The sequence below is a fragment of the Mauremys reevesii genome, linkage group 3 (genome assembly GCF_016161935.1).
Source record: "Mauremys reevesii isolate NIE-2019 linkage group 3, ASM1616193v1, whole genome shotgun sequence".
NCBI lineage: Eukaryota > Metazoa > Chordata > Testudines > Geoemydidae > Mauremys > Mauremys reevesii.
In genome coordinates this window covers 67,072,173-67,084,451 of record NC_052625.1, presented here as the reverse complement: position 1 = coordinate 67,084,451, position 12,279 = coordinate 67,072,173, and the positions used below count along the sequence as shown (strand labels likewise).

Below are 12,279 nucleotides of genomic sequence, written 5' to 3'. Positions count from 1 at the left end.
ATGGAGGAGGCTGGGGAGGGAGGCAGCATGGGGCTGGAGCCTGAAACCCCACAGCCACAGCCCTGTGGCCAAGGCCTGGAGACGGAACCTGAAGCCGTGTGAATGGAGCCTGCTGTCCCATCACACCAGAGCTGAAGCCCAAAGCCTGAGCCCCATAGTCTCTTGGAAGGGGGGGAACCCACTGACTGCCTGCTCCTCCAGCGTTGTGCTCCAGGTGTCTCCGGGAGGGGAAGAGCCCAACCTCTGCAGGCAGCTCCAGCAGCCAACGCCAAGGCAGTGCATCTTGGAGCAACAGGAGGGAAAGGGACTGCTACTCCTCCCCCTCCCCCCTCCCCCAACACACACACCACAGCCCAGAAGGCCGTGGCTACAAGAAAAGCCCCTGATGGCCGCATTTGAGAAACGCTGAATGGAAAGACAGACTCTGCATCTAGAGTGCCTATTGGACTATAACTCTTTAAATTAATTCCAGGAAGACTTTTACAAATCAGCAGCCTCACCATTTCTGCTATGAAACTGACCTAAGGACTTTACACATATCTGTATGTATACTGATTTTTTAACCGCAGCAACTCTCTTCTTTCTTTTTCCTTTTATTATTAAATCTTTAGTCTTTTAGTTACTAAAGGATTGGCACCTGCATGATTATTGGGTAAGATCTGAGACTCATATTGACTTAGGGATCAGTGTCCGGTACTTTGGGACTGGTGAACCTCACATATGGTGAATCAGGTTTTCAATAACCTTTCACTATATTAGACTTGGCTATCTAGATAGGAGTCCAGGGCTGGAATGCTTAAAAGGGGACTGTATTTGGCTTTTTGGTGAGCAGCATGGTATTACAGAAGCTGTTTTATTACTGGCTTGGTTAATCTAATTGAAAAATAAACCACCCGTTCTGGGGATTGTCTGCCCTGAGTATAGCATTCTCAGGGTGGCCCATCCAGGCACCCAGTCACACCTCTGTTCTCCCACATCTCTACTGAAACAAGACTGCTTGAAAGACTTTGAACTGGGGAAATTGGTCCCAGGCTGGGAAGGGAATCCAGACGGTGTATTAAGAACTGTGAACATCCCACAACATCCAGAGGGATGAGAAAAGCTGTTTGCTTCAAATTTTACTTAACATGAAAAAGTTTAAGAATTAGCTTGCAATTTTCTCTTTTGTTTCTTTTAAAAGCCAATTCTGACTTCTGTGCTTATACCACTTATAATCACTTAATATCTACATTTCTATAGTTAATAAACATGTTTAATGTTTTATCTAAAACAGTGTGGTTCAGTGAAGTATTTGAGGAATCTACTCAGGTTAACAAAGGCTGGTACATATCTATTACCCTTTGATGGAATGGTGGACTAATTAATGAGCTTGCATTGATCAAAAAGGTCTTGAGAAGTGTAAAACACACATTGCTGGGGTACAAGGCTGGGACTCAGAGATTTGCAGGTGTTGCCCTATATCTGTTTATGAGGGGCTGGAAGAGCATTCATGTGACTCTGCAGGGTGTGACTCTCACATGCTAATGGCTATGTGAGAGCAAAGCCTGGAGGGGCTGCTTTTCACTAGCAGAGCAGTGTGAGAGGTATACTAAGCTGGAGAGTTAAGGGGGCACAACAGTTCCACAGTCCAGATTGTATCCTGGGGGTTGTCACACAAATACAGAGGTAAAATAACTTCTCTATCCCTACTTGAGATCTCCCTGTTTATGCAGCCAAGGAATGCATTTGCACTTTTGTCTGCTCCATTATCTTGCCCAGGATCAATGTCAGGCTGACATCCCTATGATTACCTGGTCATCCCATTTTCTCTTTTTAAATATTGGCACAACCTTAACAAAGAGAGTGCACAAGTTAACAAATCCTGTTTCCTATGCTGTGCTGTGCTGAATTCTAGTGCACAGAGAAGCAAACATCAGAAAACAGCACACTCATTTCAGCTCCACTGAGAACAGAGGAATAAACATGTTTGTCAGATAGAATGGACAATATTGTAAAGGAAAATTACTTAAACTTTTAAGAGATCATTACAAACAAACAGTTTCATCTACAGAAACTGCTTGAGAGTGTCCTTTCAAATAAAGGCAAGCAGATGTACAGTACTTACTCGCTACACATGACTCTTTTGATAGCATAGTTCTTCTTATCAATAATTTTTTTTGCTTTGAAAACATTCCCAAATCCACCGCTGCCAATTGGCTCTATCTGTTCAAAATCCTTGATAAGTCTTTAAAATAATAAAATAAATAATAAATACATAATAATAATAATAATAATTTTAGCACAATCAGCCCTAACATTAATTTTGGAAAGTATGGGTCTGATTCTGAAAGTTGCAGAACATCTCCTGAGAGACGCTGAGCATCATCTTACAGGAGATACTCAAACCTCAGATAAACAAAGTATCTCGCGGCCAGGGGCTTACCCTGAACAAGCGGCAAACCAAGTTTGGGAACTGCTGGATTAGAAGCATTCGTACTCTATTTTACATGCTTATGACATTTACATTTGGAATTTTCATAAGAACAGAAGCTGTCCACCCATTTTCTTTGAATAATCTCTTTTATTACAACATTTGTAGCACCACCCATTTCTCAGGGGTAGAGAAAAAACAAAAACATTCTACAGAGATGTACAAATGCCAAATATAAACAAACATTCCTATTATAGGAAATACCTATACCTCACCCACAAGTGGCAGTTTGCATATGCTTGTAAATAGAATTCCTCCCCACCATTTTTTATGTTTTGCAATAAACATGCAAAACTGTTAGTCAGGGAAATCTAACCCATCATTTCAATAACTATACACCTCTTACTTAAAATCTCCTTCTCACCTTTCATCCTTAGTGTACTTGGTCTTCGGAGCTGAGAATGAGGGTGCCAATTTAGGGGCACTCTCTCTTCTTAGGGAAAAAAGAAAATTTACAATAAAACCTTGCAACACATGAATAGAGAAAAGAAATTTACCTGGAAATATTTTTGGTGTCATGTTTTAGTCAAGTATCAAAGCCACCAAAACAGGGTTTGCAATATTAATTTCAGAACATATATATTTGAAAGCAAAAGTAATTACGTACCTCTTAGGTTTTTTGGGAGTTGCCTATATCAAAAAAGAAAACAAATATATTCACTGTTTTAAATTATGATTAATTATTATTCTAATATGATTTAGGATGTGGCTACCAGCTGTCCAGAGCCATACTTAGACTGGCTGGCTCATCTGTGTGATGTCAACCTTCAGTTTAAATTCCTCATGAAATTTGGATATTACTACAGCTGTGCGAATAATGGATTTTTCAGAGTTTGCTGGCAATCACGGGGGGAGAGGGGGAACTTTGTATGTCAACCCCAAGCTATTTTCTTCAAAGTTTTTGATGAATCAGAAGTTGGGAAAAATTCATTTTGATCAAACAAAACATTTAGTTCAACTAAAACTAAAGATTTCTATTTTGAGCATTTTTTAACATTTTTAAAATTAAAGGAAATTTCAAACTGAAAAGTCATTTTGAACTGAAAAAATAACATTTATTTTAAAAAGTGCTGAAATAAAGTTTCAAGTTTTCAGACTATATGTATATATTATATATATTTTACACCAAACAATTTAGCGAAATTGACACAAATTCCAGAAGTGTTTCAGCATAGCCAAATCTGCACTTTTTGCCGAAAGAAGTTTTGGCCCAAAAATGTCCCCCAGCTCTAAGTATGACATCATGATTCTTATCAACATGCATCAGTTACATTCAATGTACAAGCACAGGTCCATCAACTTCCATGGAAGTATGCCTGTTTAAGCCAGCAGCAAATCTGACCTAGTGAGAATGATGCTAAAAAGACACCGAACATTTAAAATAACATTCAGATATATTCATTGATGATAACCATTGTGGGTAGAGGAGAAAACTGATACTGCACTATGCTCTGAAACTCCCCTAACTCAGGCTCTAACAGGCTGCTAGAGGAAGCAGTTCTTAACTCTTGCGGTGAAATAGAGAGAGTGAAGCAATCTCAGAAGATCAGGTTCCAATTTATTGGTAGTTTTAGGCCTCAATCCAGCATTGTCACCCTCACAGGCCAACTGCTGAACCTGCATTTAGTCCCCATGAAGTCAGTGACACAGCAGTCCACTTCCGCAGATCACAATGCAAGAGTGAAGCCACATATATTTCTTTTGGGGAGTGGTTCAAGGTTAATAGGCAGCTACTGCGAAGCAGAGACCTCATGTTGTGTACGCTGAATGGTTTATCCCACTCAAGAGAGAGGAACTACTACACTCTGCACTAGGGCGACATTCCACTTCCAGCAAAGTATCTGAGGACATACTAACTTCAAAAATTAGATATAAGCAGCCTCAAGTATCCAATTTTACCTATGTGCAACTTAAATATTTTGGAGATAGTAGCTCTGTTATCCACATCTTCATTAAAAGTGAACATTATGAACAGGAGTAAAATAATGACAGTCTTAAATTTAACATGAGGAATAAAGGCTTTCATACTGTACCAAAGAAGATGATGAACAATCTTCACCTACTTTCAGGTCATTCATTTTATTTACCAAGCTCCCATCTGAATTCATATTTTTAGATGCAGAATCAGTACCACTATAAGGGGAAAAATGGATTTCAATATTTCTCCTTCAAACAATTCTTGTATCAAAACTACAATTCTTGATACAACAGAAAAAGAATTATGTGAATTAATTTAAAATACAAAACTTCACTTGTAACACAATTCTTGTGATTCGATCACATTTTATTATAAAATACTTATTTCTATAATGGATTTCATCCTATTATGTCAATGTGATTTATAAATGTTAGTTATGTATTCTCAGTATGGTAAGGTAGGTTAAGTACAGAGATCATTTCAATGCAGTGAGGCCACCACTGGTACAGAATATAGCTGCTCTTAAACACTACACAGGGCATCAGAGAGAGTAAAGTGGTGATACCAGAGCCAAATTAACCATCAAGCACAATAGGCTGGTGCCAAGGGGTCCCAGCACAGACTGGAAAATTTCTCACCATAATTTTCTTTCTGCTAACAACTTCTCTCTTCATTCTCCACGAATAGGTTGTGCCTCTTTGGATCTGTGCCTCTTTTGATTAATGGAGAATGAAGAGAGAAGCAGTATAGCAGAAATTATAATGTGGTACACAGAATTTACTTAAAAGAACTGATCTCCATTCAACAAAGCAGTATCATAATACAAAACTGGCTACCGAAAATTTCAGTGGAGTGACACTTCTTTTTACATCAAGCAGAAATGCTTCTAAAATAATTACTGGTGCTCAACAAGAAAGCATTCAAGATAGCTGAAAAATCTGTGTATCATAAAGTATATTATAAAAAATATAAAAAAATTAATTGCAATTGCACAATTAAAATGTATTCTTGATCTGTAGATAAACAGGCTTAAAATACAACTGATTAATTCACAAGTGAAAGACAGCAACAGATTTTGCTTAAAACGCTCTCAACTAGTTCTTGAATTTTAAACATCACAATATTAATGGTTCCCACTTACTTTTCAGATGACCAGCTTGATATTCCACTAGAATTAATAAGACTATTTGCAGAACTGGCAACAGCTGCGTGTTTCCCTGCCTGTATATATATAAAAAGGGAAAAAAATAAAACACCTGATACCTACCAGTCAAAGCTTTACTACTACAAATGACAACATTCTAAAATGGCAAAAACAATGGAGTTTCCAAAAAAGTTATTGGAACTACATTAAACACTAAATCTCCAGCTGGAGAAGGCGTTTATGACTCCTGGGGGAATTCTGTGCGACTACGCACCCGCACAAAACATCCACTCCCCGCAGAATTCCTGTGCTTCCCTGCAGAAAATGGCAGGGAAGCAAAGGGCAGCCACGCGGGGTCTGGGGGAAAGATGACCATGGGCGCAGCTTTTGGGGGAGATTTCACCCCCCAACAGAGGTGAGCCATGGGGGGCACACAGGGTTACGTGCCGCTGCCCGTCCCCCTCATTTCTGCAAGCGTAGAGCTTCCCACTGAAGGAGGCTGCATCTTGGCTCCGCTGACTCTGCAGCTAAATGGCCATCTCCTGAGTCCTAGTGCCAGTCATGCTCCCCTTCTGTGTGCTGAGAGCCTTCCTCTTTTCTGTGCAACAGTGAGTGCCTGTGGTGGGGCTGGGTAAGGGGGAGGGAAATGGGGGAATGAGGGGGAGGGATGAGATTGGGAAGAAGAGGGCACAGGGGAATCACAGGGGGAAGTGGGCGCCCGCCATGCAGCATCTCCTCAGCAGCAGTGGTGCTCCCCCATTAAGCAGGCCCATCGAACCTTCAGCATGACAAGCCCTACCTCCCTACACCTGGACCCCCGAATGAACCCCCCATACCAAGACTCCCACCCCACTGAGCCCCAACCAGTTGCACCTGGATCTCCACCCCATCAAGCCCCACTCCCCCAGCACCCAGACACCACCCCCCACCAGGCCCCATCTCCCCACATCCAGACCTTCCATGCTGAGCTCCAACAACCTTCACCTAGATCCCCTGCAAAGTCCCATTGCCCCTGCACCAAGAACCCCCAACGAACCTGTGCATCCAGTTCTCCCACTGAGCTGCCTGCACCCAGATTGCCCTACACAGAAACCTCACACCCCACACCTTGATCCCCCCACACTAAGCCCCTCCGCATTTGGATCCTGCTGGGCTGAGCCTGCTCAACCACTCCCAGCCCTTGGACTGTGTCAGTGTCGAGTGCAGCCTCACTGCCGAGTCCCTATACCAGGGATCCCTCAGAGGGATCTCCCACCTCAATGCAGCCAGTGGCCTGTGCTCACCACTGCCATGCTGGAGCCCCATTTTTTACTGGACAAATAAAACTTGCAGAATTTTAAAATATTATGTGCAGAATTTTTAATATTCTGGCGCAGAATTCCCTCAGGAATAGTTTATGCACATGCTTAACTTTAAAGCACTGGGGTGAAATTGAAGGCACTGGCCCCATTGAAGTGGGAATTTTTCCATTAACTTTAGTGTGGCCAGGATTTTGCCCTAGGTATTTACAACTTTACATCCTTTTTCACACCTGCAAATAAACATCACCAAAAGTAGAGTTTTGTAAATATCTTATGACCAGATCTTGACCACAAATCCAGGAGACGTTTATAGTATATTCCCTGATTTGCAAGAGCATGTAAAGTTTGCATTACAAATTTAGAGCTGGCTGAAAATTTAGTCCTACGTAATCACTGAGTTTTTGCCTTTTTCCATCCCTTTGTTTTCACTTAGTAAGAGACACTGAAGTTTCAGATTAAAAGCAAAAAGTGCGATATCACAGTCAGGCATGTGTAAGAGGTGCTCAGCATCCTTGACTTCCCGTGAATTCTACTGACATTGCAGGCTCAGGTCCCATATGATTTAAAAAAATAATAATTCTGATTTGCAAATTAAACACATCCAACACAAGTACAAGGAACTATATAATTAAGAAAACTGTTAGTAATTGTACAGCAGCACTGTACTATGCTTGAGAAAATTCCATTTCAGTATATTAGTTAAGTTTCCTTTTTAAGAAAATTGTAGTGAAATATTTTTTCATAAGTTCTTTTGTCATATGCATTCGTCTTTAACTGAATGATAATTCACAGGACCATATACTGAAACATGCAATTAGAGATACAGATTTTTTTTTGGTACAATAAGCTATTGACTATACAGACACTGTAAATATTAGCTACCATACAGTGGAGCACCACCAACATAAATCTATGAGGCAAAGATTATTTCTCCCTCAAACTGAAACAAACAAGGCTAGTTTTTAGCCAAATGATGATGGAACTTGATTCAAAGATGAATGAGCCAGAAATGAAGTTTTTCTCTTTACATACAGACTACATGCAATACATACCCTGGACGTTTCTTGAGCTCTTAACTGCTTATATGCACGTTTTGCAGCAGCCTGTTTTGCAGCTTTTTTATCATTTCCAGTCCCTTCACCATAAATCTTATCACCAATTTTACAGCTATAAGAAAATCTATAAGAATAATAAAGAATAAAACAGTATCCATAAATCCCGTACAGCAAATTCTAATTTTAACAATCTTGAATACTAATGTCATGTAGTAATGATTCTAGGAAGAACAGAGTTCGTCAATATTCCTCTGCATATGTACATTTTCAAATATAACTTTGTCTAACTTGAGATGCCTTAAAGTGTCTGATTTTTAGAAGATAGGCTTTAGCATTTTCTGAGGAGCCAGTCCCATAAAGCATCTCAAATAAGGTACCCAAAAACTACTAGTCATTTGAAAATCCTGAATGTAGATTTTAAGACTACTTCCTTGTGAAGGTATTTTTTAAATTTAAAATTGTAATAACTTAGCCTAGAACAGTATGTTATTTGAAGAATTTTAAAGTCTGTGTTTGATTTACCAGGACAGATTCTGTGAAAAATCTTAATAGCATTAAACAAGAGTAAGATTATTTTTTAAATCATAATTGAATTAAGCAAGTTAATCTTTAAAGGGGTACTGAAGTCAGTTTGAAAGCTACCAATTTAAAAAGCGTCAGAGGGGTAGCCGTGTTAGTCTGGTTCTGTAGAAGCAGCAAAGAATCCTGTGGCACCTTATAGACTAACAGACGTTTTGCAGCATGAGCTTTTGTGGGTGAATACCCACTTGCATCCGAAGAAGTGGGTATTCACCCACGAAAGCTCATGCTGCAAAACGTCTGTTAGTCTATAAGGTGCCACAGGATTCTTTGCTAATTTAAAAAGCATTTCATAAACATAAAGCACTTCTCACCCTGAATAAACTACTAAATGTATTTTATTTAAAAATACTGCTATGGCAAGTCATTTTGTTTGACAAAGACCATGGATTTGTGACAGGGTAATAAGAATTATAAAGACAGTTTGGAAATAGATTCCAAACTAAGACACTGCTCCTGAAAACTCTCATATACATGCTTAACATTAAACCCAGTTAGCCCCATTGACTTTAAACACACATATTTGCAAGATCAGGGTATATCTTTCCATGTTCACGCTGGTGTTTTATAATTCTATTTTTAATTATTTCAGCCAAAATTTACCTGGTATGAATTAGGGCTCTTTGGTTAGAAAGTCCTGTTACCCTACCACATTTTAAAAAAGATAAGCACAACATTCATTCCCTCCACTACAAAAGCTAATTTTAATGAATTAAATTTTTTTTGTTAGCAGCTCAAATACATCATTCTTTAATTCATTCAGAACTGTTGGATGTGTCGCTGATGAATTGATGCTTTTTAAATTTATCAGTTTGTTTCAATACCTCGTTTGATACCTCGTGCTCTAATAGGGTTGCAAACTTTCTAACTGAGCAAAACCGAACATCTTTCCCCTGCCCAGTACCCCACCCCTACCCGCCCCTTCCTCAAGGCCCCGCCCCCCCACTCACTCCTTCCTCCTCCTTCTGTCACTCACTCTCCACCACCCTCAGTCACTTGCTCATTTACACCAGGCTGGGGCAGAGGATTGAGGTGTGGGAGGGGGTGAGAGCTCCGGCAGGGGGTGTGGGCTCTGGAATGGGGCCAGAAATGAGGGGTTCAGGGTGCAGGAGAGGGCTCGGAACTGGGGCAGGGGTTTGGGTTGCAGGACAGGGGTGAGGGCTCTGGGCTGAGAGTGCGAGTTCCGAGATGGGGCCAAAGATGAGGTGCTCAAGGTGCAGGAGGCGGCTCCAGGCTGTGGTGCGGGGGGGGGGAGGGATTTGGAGTGCGGGAGGGGGTTCCGAGCTGGGCTAGGGGGTTTGGGTGCAGGATGGGGTGCAGGCTCAGGGAGGGAGTTTGGGTGTGGGAGGGAGCTCAGGGCTGGGACAGAGGGCTGGGGTGCAGGAGGGGGTGAAGGCTCCAGGGAGGAGCTCTGGGATGGGGTAGGGGGTTGTGGTGTGGGAGGAGGTGCGGGGTGAAGACTCCAGGTGGCACTTACCTCAGGCGGCTCCCTGGAAGCAGTGACATGTCCCTGGGCTCTGAGGTGGAGGCACAGCCAGGCAGCTCTGCACAGTGTGCACTGCCTCTGCCTGCAGGCACCACCCCCGCAGCTCCCACTGTCATGGTTCCTGGCCAATGGGAGCTGCGGAGCCAGTGCTCGGGATGGAAACAGCGTGCAGAGACCCCCTGGTTGTCCCTCCACATAGGGGCTACAGGGACATGTCGCTGCTTCCAGGGAGCCGCGTGGAGCCAGGTAGGGAGCCTGCCTTAGCCCCGCTGCGCCAACTAGACTTTTAATGGCCCGATCAGCGGTGCTAACCGGAGCTGCCAGGGTCCCTTTTCGACCATGTTTTCTGGTCAAAAACTGGACACCTGGCAACCGTGTCTAAGAGTGGGTCTTTATTATCTGAAAATAATAGATATCACCCCACTATCCTCTGCAGAGAAAACCAAGGCTATGGATTCACTGCAATAAAAGGTGTCTTTTTATAAGTTAACTATTTCAGCGTATACTATTAGTGGAAACAATGCACTATAGCTTTTACCTCGCTGTAACTAGTCCCCCCACATGGGGTTTACCTCCACTAGCTATCGAGATAAAAACTACAATGACTTTTTCCATTCGAATTTTACAGTAAGATGGCTACTATGATGTGAATATATAAAAAGAGACAATCTCTGACCCAAAGAGCTTACATGAAAGCCAGTATATGTGTACTTTCACTCATATGAGTAGTCCCACTGAAGTCAATGGAGCTACTCATGCAACTATTTAATTAGAAAATGCTTGTGTAAAGTCAGAGACAAGATGTGACATGTAGGTAAACACTGCAGAGCCTGAGGAAGGGGAACAAAGTTGAATATACTATGTAAACAGCCAATTTGGAGACTTCACAGTTTTGTTTCTTTTAATTTTTTTTGAAGAATATAAGCAAGTAAGAGAGGGTGTCACTTTTTTGGATTTTATCATCTCTGATGTCCATCAGTGTTGTGCACTCTGTTTTCTTTCCCTTATCAGAAGCCTGCTAAGTATAACCCATCTAGTATATTAGAAGTCTTACAACTTGGAATTCATATCTCTAGTGATTCTACTATATGGTCCTCTCTACACATACATTTATTTTATCTCATTGGATTCTATCAACTCTTTTGTGTATAATGCTACTCACCCACCTCTACAATCTAGCCTGGCCTTCCCTGTAGTTAATAACCAGGTATTATATACTAGACATTCACATTTTGAAAACAACTGATAATTTTGTAAATTAAGCTTATAGCTAATCTATATAACCATGTAGTCTTATAACTGTTACCTGTTTCTTTCCTAATTCCTCTTTCATGATCTACACCTACTTATTATGACTAATCTTAATTAGACTTCGAACTCTTTGGGACAGGGGCTGTTGTTTTCTACTGAATGCACAATGCCTTGTACGATGGGACAACAGTTATAGCAGTGACATCTGGATGCTTCTGTAATAAAAGTAGTAAGTTATGCCACCATTGTTTTACCATTCAATCAAGTTTCAGTATCGTCTCTGTGATGGGGTATCTGTGCTCCGTTTCTGGATGAAACTGAAAGGCTTAAACCCCTTCAATGGGCTGAAAATAGAAACCTACCCCTTAAGGATTACCACAGTCACCAGGACTTGGAAGCAGGATCTGAAAGCTAAGGTCTGATAGGCAAGGAAGGAGCCTTAATTAGAGAAGCCACAAAAAGAATCAGAAGGAAAAGAAGAGTTTTGTTGTCTTCTAGACTAGGAAGCTGCTGAATTAAGCCCCAATCCGGAAGTAATGTGAAACTGAGGAATCAACTGCCAGATTTTTTTCAGAAGTAGCATACTTCTGCACAGATACCAACTAGCTATAGCAAAGGCTGTTTGCTGAGGCTTCCTTTGGCTAAGACTGAATAGGAGCGGCTCTAGGCACCAGCAAAGCAAGCACGTGCTTCAGGTGGCACAATTCCAGGGGCGGCATTTTTTTTTTTTGCTTGGGCGGTTGCAGCAAATGTTTTGGTTGGGGCGGCAAAAAACCTAGAGCCAGCCCTGAGACTGAAAGCAAGGCTTCCTTTATGAACTGTTTTGTTTCTCATAATGTACAAATAGCCATGTTTTCTCCTTTGAAGATTGTGTTTTAGCAGCTGATTCAGCTCTCTATGAAAGCAGTAACAACTCTTAGTGACTTCAGTGGTAACAGGTTTAATTCCTTAAGAACATAACATAAGAACATAAGAAAGGCCGTACCGGGTCAGACCAAAGGTCCATCTAGCCCAGTATCTGTCTACCGACAGTGGCCAATGCCAGGTGCCCCAGAGGGAGTGAACCTAACAGGCA

General features: G+C 41.5%; 1 protein-coding gene across 4 annotated transcripts in view; it reads right to left on the bottom strand.

Moving 5' to 3' along the window:
* EIF2AK2 (eukaryotic translation initiation factor 2 alpha kinase 2) overlaps positions 1-12,279 on the bottom strand; it is a 47,228-nt gene that overhangs the window by 15,405 nt on the left and 19,544 nt on the right. For 2 of the 4 annotated variants that reach the window (XM_039532249.1, XM_039532251.1), the window contains exons 5-10: positions 7,886-8,012; positions 5,530-5,609; positions 4,504-4,603; positions 3,078-3,100; positions 2,835-2,903; positions 2,105-2,224 (exon numbers count right to left, since the gene is read on the bottom strand). In XM_039532249.1, coding sequence (XP_039388183.1) covers positions 2,105-2,224; positions 2,835-2,903; positions 3,078-3,100; positions 4,504-4,603; positions 5,530-5,609; positions 7,886-8,012 — 519 coding nt within the window. The remainder of the gene's footprint in view (positions 1-2,104; positions 2,225-2,834; positions 2,904-3,077; positions 3,101-4,503; positions 4,604-5,529; positions 5,610-7,885; positions 8,013-12,279) is intronic. The other 2 variants (XM_039532250.1, XM_039532252.1) reach the window with 2 other exon arrangements.